Source organism: Glycine max, chromosome 13, assembly GCF_000004515.6.
Source record: "Glycine max cultivar Williams 82 chromosome 13, Glycine_max_v4.0, whole genome shotgun sequence".
Classification (NCBI taxonomy): domain Eukaryota; kingdom Viridiplantae; phylum Streptophyta; class Magnoliopsida; order Fabales; family Fabaceae; genus Glycine; species Glycine max.
In genome coordinates this window covers 31,827,011-31,843,562 of record NC_038249.2, presented here as the reverse complement: position 1 = coordinate 31,843,562, position 16,552 = coordinate 31,827,011, and the positions used below count along the sequence as shown (strand labels likewise).

General features: G+C 32.0%; 2 protein-coding genes across 2 annotated transcripts; one reads left to right on the top strand and one right to left on the bottom strand.

The window, feature by feature from the left end:
• The first annotated feature begins 1,345 nt into the window (after positions 1-1,345).
• On the top strand, positions 1,346-5,562 carry LOC102667962 (elongation factor Tu, mitochondrial). The gene is made up of 12 exons (XM_006594378.4): positions 1,346-1,606; positions 2,066-2,141; positions 2,290-2,382; positions 2,505-2,579; positions 2,884-2,988; positions 3,109-3,199; positions 3,361-3,566; positions 3,961-4,044; positions 4,135-4,200; positions 4,289-4,351; positions 4,618-4,858; positions 5,246-5,562. The coding sequence occupies exons 1-12, from the start codon at positions 1,425-1,427 to the stop codon at positions 5,314-5,316; spliced, it is 1,353 nt and encodes a 450-aa protein (XP_006594441.1). The 5' UTR covers positions 1,346-1,424; the 3' UTR covers positions 5,317-5,562.
• A 166-nt stretch (positions 5,563-5,728) lies between these two features.
• LOC100815064 (uncharacterized) lies at positions 5,729-8,738 on the bottom strand. The gene is made up of 2 exons (XM_006594377.4): positions 6,569-8,738; positions 5,729-6,459 (listed from the first exon to the last, which is right to left on the bottom strand). Exons 1-2 carry the CDS (start codon positions 8,642-8,644, stop codon positions 6,034-6,036), a joined length of 2,502 nt encoding a protein of 833 aa, XP_006594440.1. The 5' UTR covers positions 8,645-8,738; the 3' UTR covers positions 5,729-6,033.
• Between the last annotated feature and the right edge of the window lie 7,814 nt (positions 8,739-16,552).

Below are 16,552 nucleotides of genomic sequence, written 5' to 3'. Positions count from 1 at the left end.
AATAATCATCAGTTTTCATATCTTTCAATTTTCATTAATCTTAGAAATTTTCCCAATCTCAATAAATTTATATATACTAATTTAAATTGAAAATGAAACTCTTATGAGCACAGTATGCTTATTTTTATTTTGTAAATTGTAAAATTGAAATAAATATAAAATACGAAAAATTTCTAGAGGTCATCTTCCATGCATTATCAATGTAAAATCAACCAATTATAAATTAGTTCAGATGTGTCTCTTAAAATAATTATTACAAAAATTAATAAATTTAATTATCATACATGAATCATTGAGTGCTAGTGTAAAATATTTTACATTACTAACATACTCTAATTAAATTCATATTTGTACATGTGAAACTAACAATTTTTTTAATATTATTTACCGTCTATGCAACCACTAATGACACTAATAACACATAACAAAACTATCAATCAAGTTGAATTGAATAACAAATACATATTAAACTACAAAGAACATTATTATCAATTAAACAAAAAAAAAATAGTCATAATAAGCAATTGAAAAATATGAATTCAAACAAATACTTTTTGACTTAATTAGTTTGTCACCACTCTACCTTTAAAAACAACTTGTTATATACTTGTCTCGCTCCCTTAACCTTCTAAATTTATTTTATTTTTCATTAAGCTTAATAAGTCTTAATTACATATACATGTATATACAACTTAAATTTTTAAAAAGTAAATATTTTTAATATATAAATTATAATATAATTAAAGTTTGTGATAAAAAAATAAATGTTTATAAACATATACATTATACTTTAAATTTATAATTAATAATTTATAGTTTGATATAATATTTTTTTACGATAGATATAATGTTATTTTTAGTTAATGATAATTATAAAATTGAAGGATTTGAGATTTGAAGAACTATTTATTCTAATAACTAATTATAGAATTTGGACATATTGAAATTCAATTTAGAACAAAAAATATTAATAAAAAAATAAATTATACTTGTAAAAAAATTGTAATATATATATATATATATATATATATATATATATATAATTAAGAGAAGGAAAGAGTGAAAAAAGAAAATAAATTTGAATTTGAAATATAATAAATGATAGAATGAAAAAAAAAAGATAAATACAAAATTTAATGTTATATATATTGTTGTACGTGTAGTTTAAAAAATGATATATAAAAAGGATAAGTATTTTAAAAAAATCTCTAAAATCATTATATTGATGAAATTTTTGTGTGGCTGTTTCTTGCGAATATTATTGCGGATTCTGTTGACGACGTGTCAGCTAAAATAACGCCAAGTAGATGAAGAACGAACAAAGTAACAAACTTGGACTATGATCAGTTCAGTTGTTATTATTCTCTTCTCCGTTCCTTCCTTATTCTTCAGTGCAGTGTGAAGTGCGTATAATCCATATTCTCATGGCTTCCGTTGCATTCAGAAACCTAAATTCTAAGCGCTTCCTTTTCTCTTTGCATTTCACAAATGCTAATTACCATTCACTCTCTCGTGGAACTTGCACCGTCATATCCCAAAACTGCAATAATGCACCTCCTTTGGAGCTCGTTTCTCTACGGAGATCCTTAGCCACTTTCGCTCGAACGTAAAGACCCTCCTTCACTACTAGGGACACCATTTTTCTCTTTCTTATTCTTTCTTCTTTTCCCTCTTTTTTATGTTAGTTGAATACATGTCCTTGCATATGGTAGTTAATTAATTCACTTACGTGCATGTGATCATGCACGTGAAGAAAAATGCAACCTTTAATCATTTGAAGTAGAAGTGATTATTGTGTATGAGCAAAATATTATCCGACTTAAGTTCGCTAGCCCAAATAACCAGTTTGAGCACTTGTATATCCTTCAGGATATTATATGTTTTTATATATGAATTCACCTTCAATCAGTCCTTAACTGTGGAGGCACTGGGTATGTATGTGGAAATAGAAATACAGATAGCAGATAGAGATATTTGTTGCTTGTTCCTTTGCATGCTATTGGTTATGAGGGTTGTTTAATGCGTGTTTCTTTTTCATTGTTGAAGTTGTTGTTCTTTTTTGCAGAAAGCCCCATCTTAACGTGGGCACAATTGGGCATGTTGATCATGGGAAAACCACACTGACTGCTGCAATTACCAAGGTTTGGCTTGATTTCCATGTCCTGATTCTTAAATAGTGGAATTCTACCTTTAATTTCAATTTCTTTTTGGCATAAACATTTTGTTATTCAGGTCTTGTGTTTGAGTTTGACAATATTTATATATACGTGAATTGATTTTGTGGAACAGGTGCTAGCTGAAGAAGGTAAAGCTAAGGCCATTGCCTTTGAGGACATAGACAAGGCTCCCGAGGAGAAGAAGAGAGGGATTACTATTGCGACTGTGAGAGATAGATCACTGTTTTTTTTTTTTCCTAAGTCCATACTCCAATTATGCATGTTGTGAATGATACAGAACTAATAGTTTTAGTAATAAAATTTTACAAACTTCTCTTGATCTTACAGGCTCATGTAGAGTACGAGACAGCAAAGAGGCACTATGCCCATGTTGATTGCCCAGGACATGCAGACTATGTTAAGGTAAGGTTAGATGGAATGGGAATAGACTTTGTTAAAGCATCTATATGGTTCATTGTTATTATTATTATTATTATTATTATTATTATTATTGTTATTATTATTTATTTCTACAAGTCAATTTTCTTGGTGTGAATTATGACCCTTATGCTTTTCCTTCTATATTGAATTGAATGAATATGCATTGCATTACTTTGAAGAATGTCTGATCTTATTTATTTTTGCATGATTGATTATTTGATGCTCCTGTACATGTTCGTGTCTGTATGGACTTCATCTTCAATTAATTCATTTGGTGAAATTACAGAACATGATAACTGGAGCTGCACAAATGGATGGTGGAATTCTTGTCGTTTCTGCTCCTGATGGGCCAATGCCTCAAACAAAGGAACATATACTGCTTGCTCGTCAGGTTGATAGCTCATTTTGTCAATATGTAAAAGCTGAACTCAGTTTTTATAAAATCTAATTACATTCCAAAACTGTAAGATCAAAAACATACGTGGGGTGTTTTTCTTGTTTCCTGTGTCAGGTTGGTGTGCCATCATTGGTCTGCTTTCTAAATAAGGTTGATGCTGTTGATGATCCAGAGTTGCTTGAACTTGTGGAAATGGAGCTTCGTGGTATGAAGTGTTGTAAAGTTTTATTTGAAGGGGAAGAAAAATTAATCTACCACTTATCAGAATGTTTCTTTTATATTCTACATCTACCACTTAACAGAATGTTTCTGTTATATATTCTACTAATTGGATGTGCATCCTTTTGACAAACAACATTTTTGCAGAACTGCTTAATTTCTACAAATTTCCTGGGGATGATATTCCAATTGTACGAGGTTCTGCTCTGGCTGCATTGCAGGGAACTAATGAAGAACTTGGAAAGAAGGCTATCTTAAAACTAATGGATGCTGTGGATGAATACATTTCGGATCCTGTGCGGCAACTTGACAAACCTTTCTTAATGCCAGTAGAAGATGTTTTCTCAATTCAGGTAAGCACAAAGATCATAACTTATGTGTATCAGAACAATTCTTATTGAAATATCATATTCATAATACAAAGCAATTTCTGGACATTGGTGTCACCCTGATTTCCTCCTCCTCCATGAATAAGGATCAGGATGAAAAGGAGGGAAAAAATATAACCACCCCTAAAAAGTCACTAACGATGTACATTTCTATCTACTATTTTCAAGTTTTTCTTGCAAGAGACTTCAGCTTTTAACACAGTACAAACTCTTTCCTTATTATGATAATCTAATAAAATGACATTTCTTTAGCCTTACTGTATTCTGTTCTGTATTTCTTAAATAATTTGTTTATATTTACTTTACATGTTGTCAACTGCTTGTTGTGTTCCTTCCACCATGTTTGGTTTCTGCGAAGGGGCGTGGAACTGTTGTGACTGGTCGTGTTGAACAAGGCACCATCAAAGTAGGTGAGGAGGTTGAAGTATTGGGACTAACACAGGTAGACATGGAGGTCAAATATATCATGTCATGTTAATGACTGTTTTGCTTTATAGTATATGCTTTTGTATTTATCAGTCTTAGTGTACAGAGTGGACCTTTGAAGACTACTGTAACTGGTGTGGAAATGTTCAAGAAAATTTTGGATCGAGGGGAAGTAAGTAAAATCACACTACCATCTTTCCTTCCTTCCTTTTACCTGGATTTGGATTAATGGATAATTAAATATTTGTGTCTATTTCAAGGCTGGTGATAATGTGGGACTTCTTCTACGTGGTCTGAAGCGCGATGATGTACAGAGAGGAATGGTGAGTGGAAAGTGCAAAGTAATATTAACATATGAAATTTATGTTCAGCATTGATCTAAAACTTAATATGGTAGTGGAAATATGGTAATCGTCTCATTCTTGACGTGAAAAGGTGAGTTCATGCTAAATTTTGTAATTCATGAGGGCTCATATGAAAATCTGTAACCACTATTTCATTTCATTATGTTTTATGAGGGTAATTCAATTTATGAAAATGAACCAATTTTTTTTTCTTTTTCTAAACTTTTTATTGATGTAAAATACAGGTCGTGACCAAGCCTGGTGCATTTAAAACATATAAGAAGTTTGAAGCAGAGATTTATGTTCTCTCAAAAGATGAAGGTGGCCGTCATACTGCTTTTTTCTCTAATTATAAGCCACAGTTTTACTTGAGGACTGCAGATGTTACCGGAAAGGTGGAATTACCGGAAAGTGTTAAGATGGTTATGCCTGGTGATAATGTGACTGCTACTTTTGAGCTGATATCACCTGTTCCTCTTGAAATAGGTAGGTTGAATCCTAGATGTCACATAGATCATAAAGATGCTGCATTATCTACAATAGGTCACCTATATATTATTTGTTTCATATTGTCTCTAGTTTATTAATTAGTACTAACTACAGACTACAGGGCAAGTACCCTAAGTGGATTCAACTAATAATCTATATATTTAAATGCGTAGTTTTTATGTTCTTTTAATTCTTTGAAACTAAGTTTTTTTTCAGTTGTATATCCCCTAAAAGTTAATGTGTCGCAATTGCTTTTTGATGAATTTGGAAGGTCTAGAATTTAACTTAAAATTGTCTCTGCATTGTCTTTACTTACAACTTTTGTTTAGTTTGTGACTACATTCAACAATATGATTTGATGGTAGTTACTTTATTTATAAACAGGACAAAGATTTGCTTTGAGAGAGGGAGGCAGAACAGTTGGTGCAGGAGTTGTTTCCAAAGTGATGGCCTAGGATGTTGGTCTAAATTCTACAACATCTTTTGTAATTTGTAAATAAGTTGAGTAGGGACTGAGAGCTATGTTCTAGGAGGATTCTATGGTGTGACTATTTTTTGACACTTGGTGCGCTGGTTCCGTTTCAATGTGTTTTGTTTTGTTTATTTTAGAGAATTATACTAGTTCATTATGTTTTTCGTGGACCAGAGGGAAAATGGTTCAAATTTTTTGGTTTAGTTAATAATGTCAATTTCTTCAAGATTCCTTTCTCTTTTTGCTTGTTTGGTGTAATTGTTAGAATAACTTGATTGGCTGCCACAACTAAAGCCACAACATCCGGCTCTTCTATAACTGTGAAACCTTGTTAGACATCTGAGCAAGGATAGAAACAACAATCAAAAGATTACTTCCAAGTCAGTCTGGTCTAAAGAAGGAAAAATCTAATATTATTTGGATTTTTTTCTTTTAATTTCAATGCAGGAAGGAATGAATTTAATCACAAAAGGAAATATGGATAATTCAATTCAAATAATAACATTGAATCTGAAAAAAAAAATGAATAAATCATTGAGTCAAGCTATCTTTCCAGCCCCAGCAAACATGGCAGCCTTCGAAAAGAATTTACTATAATTACTAGTTTACACACAGTTATGTACAAGTGTACTATTACAATGATTGCTCTGGATCAACATGGTTTACTGACTTTTGCAATATACTTCTGTGATTCATTAATTTACCTATCTTCCAGCAACTTCAATGCTGTCTCAACCAGTGAGTGAATTGTTAGATTGTGCCGGTTCAGTCCCACGGTACCAGAGAAAACATTAAAGCTTTCAAGCTCTGAAGTGGTCTCTAAGACACCTTCCAGCACCTCCTCCATTCCCAAATCCTTGAAAGTATGAATGTTTTCTTCTCTTTCTTTCATCATCCAAATTGCCAGCTCTATCACAAACCTCCTTATCCTCGGGACCTTAGTTGGAGGATATCGGTGTTTCTTGAGAATATGGATTAATTTATTTGCCAGTTCAGCCTCAGTGATCCCAGATTCTTCAAATACAGTGCTTGATTCAGAGGAAGTCATGAATGTGAAAACACTTGCCGCTAGTCCAATCATCACTTCTTGGAGCTTGTTTTCTTGTGACATGATTGCCTGAAGCACCTGCAGGGTTGTGCGATGGTTAAAAATTGAGTTTGAAGCATACAACAAAAACATACTATATAAATTCACATGTTACTAGCCTAAAACTATGATGGTAGATAACACTTACTGTGGGTGCTGCAGCTGTAACCCCCATTAACTGTTTGAAGCCTTCTGATCCACTGTAGGTGCATAAATTTCTTAGAATTCTAGCGGCATTGACACGAAGCAGTGGAAATTTCAATGCCTCTATCAGCCTTTCCAAAACTTTCAACTTCAAAATCCTATGACAGTTGTTCTTGCTTTCCAATGCCAGCATTGCTAGGGCCTCCCCAGCAACAGTGGTTACATCTTTCTGATTTTCAGCAATGCAATCTTTGAAAAATATGTTAAACAATTCTTTAAGTACTCCACCTGTGCCTCCAATCCTTTCTGTTGCCTCCTCTTCCAATGCCAGACTGGTTAAAATTTCTATGCTCAGTTTCTGTAACAAGGGGTGTTTCTCTCCATGCCTTAGAATATCTCTAATGTTGCTTATTGTGAAAACTATCTCCGAAATCTCCCTTCGAAGATGTTTCCCATAGGTGCCTGTTGTGCTAGTCAACATCTTCACCAGCTGCAGAGATCTCTTCACCGTCAGAATTTGAGATGGTGTAACATTCTCATTCTTCAACAACCCCTCTTCAGCATGTGTGAAGTCTATGATCTTTGGGAGCAGGCCTCTTGTGTTTCCAATCTTTCCACAGTTGTCGTGATCACGGGCAAGTTTCTTCAGAATGAGGAGTCCCAAATGGTTAAATGTCCAGTAGCCATAATTGGGATGATCAAATATGAGTTTCTTTTCTCCAATTTCATCAGCTGCATGTATGCAATTCCTGTTAGTTTGGAGAAGAGATGATATCGATTCCATAGCGCCTGGTATCCCAGCTATGCGGAGAGAATTCTGCTTCTTGCCAGCTAGTGCTGATAAAATCTCTGCAGCTGAGAGCCTAATCTCTTCCTCCTTGTGGTCTGTCCAATTCAACATCTCAACTAGCCTCTCCACTACAGAAATGGAAATTCCAAGCTTCTGAAGGGTATCATCAGAAAACCGTTCACTCACCGCAAATTGGCGAAGAATTCTTCCTCCGATGAGCTGCTCATCGGGTGAGTTTGACGCCAAGAGATCCATAGCAAAACAGACAATGTCCATTTTCAACCCATCAAATATGCTCCCATTGACACACCTAGAATAGGAATCATAAAAGAACCTTCTAATCGACACCATCCCCGATGGCCCCAACCCACACTCCTTGTTAACCTCATCCAACAGTTTGCAGTAGCTGATCTTCCATTCCCAGTAAGCCTTTTCCATCAAGAAAAGCAAAGCCTCAGCCAAAGCCAATGCATAGAAGATATTCAAAGCTGACTCGCGGTTCCTCTTGTCAGTGTCTCCCTTGGCAACCTCCCCATAATTATGCTTGATGAGCTTCATCGACGAAAGAACCACACAAGCCATGGCCGAAAAAAGCTGAAGCCAATACAAAAGCTTGCTGATATGCCTTGAAAGGAAAAACCATCTAGCATATGGAAGAAGTGGAACATCTGAACTAATCCACATGCGAGTTGGTGTCCTTATGCTAATGGTATTATGATTATCACTATGCCTCGGGGTAACATTAGCCTCCACCATGTCTCTCCTTTGCTTCTTGATTACAATTGGCCTGAAAAGGCTCTTGATACTTTGAAGAAGCAAGTTTGGGGAGGACCTTAGCATCCTGAAACTGTTGATTCCAACTTCAGTTATAGACCATGTGGCTTGATGCTGCCACTCAAGCTCATGGCTCCTACTGAAAATCCTTGTCCCTTCAATCAACAGTATGATGGTGATGAACCAGAAATCGGTTTTGTCCAAAGTGATGGCAAAACCGCCAAGAAGGACAACGGTTGCCCATATGAAACCAAGAGTTCCAAGGCTAGTGGCTGCTTTTTCAAGCACCGCAAGACGAAGAGCGAAGAGGGTCAGCTTCTTTTCTGGTGCTCTAGCCGTTGCTGAAGAGAAAGAGTAGTTATCAGCTGCATCACTGTCTCTCTTCTCAATGCTGCTGAGTCCACGAGGCTCAAACATTGTGCTGGTTTTGCTTGTCTCGCTTAGCCTGTGGAGTTCAGCAACTTGTATATGAACACTTCCCTCTCCTTCTATTTTCACAGAAAGTCTACGATCCATGATATTAATGAAATGCTATTATATGTTGCAATTTTGAAGTGAATGTTTTTTGTGTTGTTGTATAGTGTCTATCAAGAATTAAGGGTAAGAGGGTTTTTTTATACAAGAATGGAATGAATAAGAATGAGGAGCTTAGAGGGCACGTTTATATTGAGGCGTGTTGGGGAAAGAGTGACGCCAAGCTTCACTATCTTGCCGTCTATTTTCGAAGATGTCGTTGGTTTTTGCTTTTTTAGCAATCTTAGTAACGTGTGGAAGGGTTAAACTTATTTCTTTCTCTCGTGTAAAGCTTGCATTGTTTTTCTCTTCCTAGAAAGTTTCTTATAAGTGTCAATCTACGTAGCATAACACGACAAAGCGGATATCTCACGTTTATTTTTTTTGAAGTATCAGCTTCAAAGATTCACACCAAGTTCTAATTGGTGGAATACTGCAACTGAAAGGAGTAGCAAGTCAAATAATTTTGTTCGTCAACCAGATTGGTCTTTTTCTACTTTATACAGACATGGAGAGGAATGGAAGCTCTGGCACTGGCAGTAAGGAGAAGTAAACATTTCTTGTTTGTGTTTTGAAAAAAGGATATTCATACAACAAAATTATACAATAGTTTAAGTAATCTGAATCAATTAAAAATCATTTTAGGTATAAGAAATTATTATAAAATTAATAAACCTACTATATATATATACATGAAAGTGTAAAATTTTATAGTAAATATTTCTCAAAAAGTAAAAACACCGTTAGAAATCATTTGGCACACATCTTTTTGAAACTACTCAAGTAGTTTTAATGCTCATAATCATGATCTTAATGTGAAAATGAATAGAAATGCACCTAATTTACACAAGATCAAAAATACTTTTTTAATAAAAAATAATGTAAAAAGTAAATATGTTGAGACCAATAGAACTTTTCCTACGTTGATTCTATTGAGAAATGATGTAAAAGGTACAGTCGCTATCATAATTCAGAGCCTAAAATATTTTCAAGACATTAAATATATTTACTTTTATATTTAAGATTTTTAATAATACAGTAAAAAAATTTAATTACAAGAGTATTTATAAGAAGATATAACATCACTCTACACGCAATATATTCAAAATAAGCTTTTAAAGAATTGAACAGATTTTTTTTCTCAAAGTTAATCAATTAAAACTAAATAGATTCATTGCTGTGTAAGTGTGTGTAGTTTTTACTTTTATTTAAACCTATTTTCATACTTTAGTACATATTTGATTCTGATAAAATACAGTGATTATATTAAAAAAAAATAATAACGTATACTTTTTATTAGTGGAAATTTATTAAAAATTAATTACAAAATCATATGCATTTCTCTATCTACAATTTGGCAGTAGTCCACCTCAACCCATGCCATGCGTGATTAATTCTCTGTTAAAAAGTATTGGTTGACTTGGCAAAAGTAAAAAAATACGAGTTGTAGTTTGTCAGCTCATAATTTTATCTCCAAATGTTTTGTTGAGCACACGTGAGATATTGTTGCTATTTATTATTAGTCTATGCTACGATTAACATCGATAAAAATAATAAGTAGACATATTTTTGGTATCTGTTGGAAATAAGTTAATTCCATTCTACTATTTAAAAAAATTCTTTCACACAAATTATAATTTAAATTTTTTTAATCTTTGTGATATTGATGCAAATTATTTATCAGTAATTAATATCCATAAAAAAAAATTGCCTGAATGTCTTTATTGAGCGATCTTTCCTTTCAAACTGTAGTCTAACTTTAAAAAGAGTGAGTTACTTAAGCCCACAAAGTAACAGAACATTTGCAGAAAAAAAAAAAGAGAGTAACATTTACACTTTAGACAACTTATATTAAGCTTAAATAACTTTTTTATTCCCTTTTAAATCCTTCTAATAAAAAAATAATAACATTAAGTATATACCTTTCAATATGTTTTCCATCTTTCTTTACTCAGAAAAAGGAAAATGTAAAAATCAAGTAGATATTTTTAGACAAGTATATACATTCCAACTAATGTATACATATTTTTCCGTAAGAGATTATATAAAAAAAAATGTTCGCACATATTATTTTTTATTTACTCCATATTTTACATTAAAAAATGTATAAGGAACTGATTCTTGTGTAGAATCCATGTAGAAGAGTCTTCCCCACAAGAATTGCATGAAGCTTTATGCAAAAATTAGAGCATGTGAATGTGTAAAGTAACAGAAAATTACGCACAAAAATCATCTTCCCTATGATTGGTTTCTCGACATTTTTTAAAAGCTATACCACACGGGAAAACTCTTCTGTTGTCGCTTGGAGTTGGAGTGCACGGATAGATCATTATCACACTCTAACATGACTCATTATTTTCCATTAAAAACGAGTTACTTTCGAAACCCGTAGCTTTTTTTTTTTTTTTTTTTTTGTGGATTTAGCTTGTGGCTAATTACGTTGCTCATGCGTGCTACCCATCTTGTATAATAAAAAAAGGGAAATGTTGGTTATTGAGCCTCAAGCATCTAATTCAAAAATGCAAAGTATAAACTGCATTATTTAGCTACCATGATTGTTGCTTTATTGGAATGGGTCTAATGACCATTTGTTCTTATCACATAGTAGTATGATTAACCGTATAAATAAGCAGAAGATCATTTTTATACGGTAACTTTAGTGATTGAATTAGGTATGAACCGTAATTATAAGATAGTATTAGAGTTTATTTGTGTAATTATTGTTGAGTTACTCATTATCAGACAATGTAACATTTTATTTTTTTGTAAAAGAAATAAAAAAAATATTTAAAAACTAATAGAGTTTTAGAAATTAAATAAATGAGAGAAAAGATTTTTTGTTAATTAAAATAAGAGTTTCATAGTATTAAAAAATAAATAGAGTAAAATGATGTTTTAGAAAATAAATGGATGTTTTAATTGGTTATTTATTTAATGAAATAGTAAAATAAAGTTCTTTTTTTATAAAATAATAAAATAAAATAAAAATAGAGTAAATAATAGGCTCAGAGTATCTTAACTATACATAAAAACATATTAGGTCAATTTTTACATTTATGATATATTTTAAGCTCTCTCTTTCTCCCAAATTCATTCTTCCTTTTTTCTCTCCCAAAATCCTTTTTTTCCCCGCATACACTCAAATATGATCTAGTAAAACTATAATTTCGGATTTATTAACCGTTGGATCGTCTGTAAATTTGGACACCACCTTCAAAATTGCACATTCCCATCATTGGGATATAGGAAATAATGTTTTAAGAGAGAGAAATTACCCTCACACAATTGAGGCTTCAATCCCTTTTTGTTTTCTCTAATGCTTGAAAACTCTAGCAAAACAATCAAAGGAAAAGCTTTGATGAATCTTAGGAAACCGCTAGATACATCGCTATCACTGTCAGACTACACATGTGAGCCCGCTTAAAGGCAAGAGATGAGTATATCGCAATAGGGGTTAAAGTGAACATGTATAAAGATCCTTAGAGGATCAAATTGGGATTAATTTTGGGGTGTTTTTATGCGTTTTAATTTTGTTTGCACAATGATAACTACAAATTGCTCATGTTTGATGGGTTAATTAATGCTCTGATTCGAATTGAATGGTTTAATTGAGTGTTTGGCTTTGAATGTTAGAAACCTAGAAATTTGAGAACTCTTGATTCTTGCATGTTTTCTTGAAATTGATTAAGGGGTTTTGTTCCCCATGATCTGATCACATGTTCCATGCTATTAACTAAATAAATAAGTAAATGATTATATGCCTTAAATGTTGGAAGATTACTATTGTATGATGTGTGTGTGTGTGTGTGAAGTGATAATGTGTTAGTGAAAAGGTGTGATGAGACATGTGTTGTGAACAAGTGTGGGATTGATATGTTCCTCAATGTGATTATACATGTTATTGTGAAGTGTAAAGTGATGTCATTGAGTTGTGAGTTATGAACTGTACAATTAAACTATTGTAAAATCCTTCAAGGGCGACGAGTTAATGCACAATGAATATTGTGATGGGTCCATTGTGGGAAACCGACGAGTTGAATCATTTTGAGGCGCGACAGGTTAAAATTATTTTGAAAACAATTGATGAGTCATATGTTTATATAGTTCATAGATAAAGTTTGTTTGTTAAAATATTTTATGGGTTGAACTTGAATTAGGAGGGAGAAGCCCTGACGGACTCTTCGGAGTCTAGGCTTTGGGGGTAAATACACCCGGTTTAAGTGCTCTTTTAAGTATGTGCTGATCCAACATGGTTGGAGCATTCTCGCAAAACAGCATGACCCTAACGGGTCTCTCTATGATTTTACCTAGTGAGAGTGACCTGGCTTACCAGTGTGTGGTCTATCTTGTCATGTATTTCTAGGCATCCGATGAGATTTTTTACTGACATAGTACCACATTGCATATATATTTGAGTCTTAGTATATCTGTTACATAACACATGTGTAATGATCATTGTGACTTGCTACATGATGGTGGGTAATGAATTGTGTGAGATGTTGTGTTGTACTTGAGATTTGTTGTTTTGAACACATGATTAATGTGAAGGTGTGAAATGTGATTTTGTGATTAAATCCTTAGGACAATTGATGTTACATAATGAGTGGTAAAATTATGCAAATTGTGCTAAGTTGAGCTTGTTATATTGATATTATATATGTGTCTTCATTTATCTTTATTTGTTTAGGAATGTGATAATTCACTCTCCTTGTGTTTGTGTTTGGATCATGTGATAATTTCGAACCTTGTGTTCGTGGAGGAGATGACTAGGTGGATTGCTTTAGGGAACCTCGTGTTGGAGGACATCGAAACACAATGCTTTGATAGAATGTGACATTGAGACATGAGTTTTTATTTCAATTGCATAATATTCTAAACATGTCATTTTACTTTATTTTATTATGCTACTTAACTTGAGTTCTTTTGTAAACTTGAACAGTCCTAATTTGAGTCGGAAATGTTTTCATACCCTTAATTGATAAGTTTTTAATTTGATGATTAACACGAAAAAGAACATTTTACCCATGTGAACTCCTTTATGTTTTTTGAATGAAATCATTTTATATAATTTCACATGTATTTTATTATATAAATATGTATAACATGTAAATATTTAACTTTTGAAAATTTTATGCTCAAAATATTAGGCCTTCGACGTTAAAATTTGTATTGGAAGTCTCATATTAAATAGTAGCACAACCAAAATAAAGTATATAACAAAGGCAACCTTTTTCCCATAAACTAACTTTTGGGAATTATAGGCCTAAAACTAACTACATAACAATTGGGACTAGCCTCTAGTACATAAAATAGCGACAAAAATAAGGTTTAAATATATTTTTTATTTTTGTAATTTAGTTTTTTTTATTTTTGTTCCTGCAGTTTTTTTGTTTTACTTCTTACAAAATGTGTTTCTTTTTGTTTTTCTTCCTTAAAGTATTTTAGTTAATATTTTTTTTTCTATTTAAAATATATTTTTACAATTCAAAGTGCTATCTAAAGTATTTTAAGAACGAAAAATAAAACAAACACATTTTGCAATGACTAAAACAAAAAAAATAATTTACAATGATGAAAATGAAAAAAACACAAAATATATTTAAGCCAATGATAATATATGTTATTTTACGGGTTAATAGTCAAATTTGTCCTCTAAAGTAATGCGATGACAAATTGATCCTTGAAAGATTAAAAATATAATTTAGTTCCTCATTGTGCAACAAGTTAGTCGTTAAATTTGTGAAACCATTTAAGTTGTAATGTTTAATGATTAATTTGATAATAAGTTGAATTTTTTTATGACCAATTTGATATTAAGTTACAAAGTTTAAAGACCAATTTATTATTAAATTGTCCGCATGATTAATTTGTCATATTTTTTATGCATGAAGAGACTAAATTTAAATTTTTATCTTTTGAAGAATTAATTTATTAGTATTTCATGCTTTCATGTACGAATTTGACTATTGATTTTAATTTTATTCCATGATAAAAAAGAAAGAGATAGAGATAGCACAGTATAAATGCAATGAGTCCATGTGAGGAACAATCTGCTGTTCTGTAACAAATTAAGGTCTTTGTCATGTCTTTCATTTTCGTTTTTAGGTCCCAGAAAGCGTAGGCGAAAAGGGAAAAGTAAAAGAAAGTGAAGCAGAAAAGGGAGGCCTAAGAAGAAAGCAAAAAAAAAAAAAAGAGAAAATAATTAAGGACCTCACAATAATCAAATCTAGATTCTTTGGGTTCCTTAAAAGAACCCAGGCCATAAGTTTATGCTTGTGGAATATCTTGGTTTTATTTTACGCGTACACGTAAAACAGAGCTGCGATATATGCTACAAGCTTAAGTTAATGGAGATATTTTTATTTATTTATATGCAAAGGGGATGAGCTATCTAGTATGTGTTGCTCCTTTCTCTTCTGCTCTGTTTCAATTTTTATTCCATTTTAATTTATTATTTCAATTACTGTATAAAATATATTTTAATTTTCTCTTTTTTTTTAAAATTTAATTATTTTTTATATTTTTGAAAAATGATATTTTTTTCGTCTACAATTTCGATGGCAAGAATAACCTCTCGTCATGCTACTGTTACAATTTTGTTTTAATAATCATTTTATTATTATTTAAATTTTCTCATCCAACTTATTTCACAAGTTTTTTTTAACTTTCTGATAAACTTTTAAAAAAACTACTATTTCCTAAAATTTAAAGTTTTATAAATGACAAAAAAGTTATATACCGACTGTAAAAAGTTTTACACATTGCATAGACATTAAGTTCTTTATCAATATGTGTGTAGTTTTTCTTTTTTATTTCGATTTAAATGCATTTAGTTTCAATATTTGATTAAAAAAATAGTTAGTAGTTATACCTTAAAAGTTTAAATTTGATTTTCTATAAAATAAAAATTGATCGGATGATTTTTAAAATCACTAGAAATTAGCATCGTGCATACATTTGGATTTTGGTTTTTGCACCACGGACCTAATTTTGAAATTATAGGAATTCGAAACAAACGAATAAAGTATAAAGATTAAAATAAAAAATTAAAAAAACTACAATGACTAGAACAATATTTAAATTTTCCTTCATGTTCAATACATTTGCCACAATAGTAAACGGATTTAAATTACCTACAATTAGAGAAAGGAAGTTTTTCTTCTACTAAAAAAAATTCAATTATATGTATTAAATTTCTTATTGTTATATATGTGAAAATTTTATAAGGAAAATTAAACTTCTGGGTCTGCTCCTGCAGCAAACAATTTGGGTCCATAGTGAACCCATATTGACACATCATTGCGAACAATACGGTTTCAATGACCAGAGTACACGAAAACTTCTGTCAAGACAAATAACCTTTGCACCATACAAGGGCGATGCTAAAAACCAGAAGAACTTTTTGTAGAAGTTGCAATAACCCTCATTTATTCAATACGTTAGGAATATGAAATGAGATATCTCTCAGCTACAGTTCTTTAAAATTAGGATGTAACCATCATTTCATCATGATATATGAATTTAATCTTTTTTTTTGGTGAATATGGAGAGGGAAGTAGGTAACTACACGACACGCAGACACTGCAGGGTCTAGGAAGCTCAGCCAAATCGCCAAGTCAAATTTGCCCTCTTCCATCATTTGGAGGAGATTCCTAATTTCGAATATGAGGAGATTCTGGAGAAGACTCACATGCTTGAGCAATGTTTTAGATCCATTCATTCCTCTAATAACCCAAATTTTAACAATTTATCTTCTACCATTTCAATTTGATATGAATTCATGACTTCCACGGCAAAAACTTCTTAAAAAAGGGTAAACGGCGAGGAAAAATAATAATAAAAACAGCAACATTCTTTAAGTAACTTCAAAAATACATTACATCAAATCCATGTCAGTAAACGAAAAAATAA

Coding starts and splice junctions, on each gene's coding strand:
- LOC102667962 (XM_006594378.4), top strand. CDS start 1,425: ATGGCTTCCGTTGCATTCAGAAACCTAAATTCTAAGCGCTTCCTTTTC. Junction 2,142..2,289: donor TGACTGCTGCAATTACCAAG/GTTTGGCTTGAT, acceptor TTTGTGGAACAG/GTGCTAGCTGAAGAAGGTAA. Junction 2,383..2,504: donor GAGGGATTACTATTGCGACT/GTGAGAGATAGA, acceptor TTGATCTTACAG/GCTCATGTAGAGTACGAGAC.
- LOC100815064 (XM_006594377.4), bottom strand. CDS start 8,644: ATGGATCGTAGACTTTCTGTGAAAATAGAAGGAGAGGGAAGTGTTCAT. Junction 6,460..6,568: donor TTACAGCTGCAGCACCCACA/GTAAGTGTTATC, acceptor ACAACCCTGCAG/GTGCTTCAGGCAATCATGTC.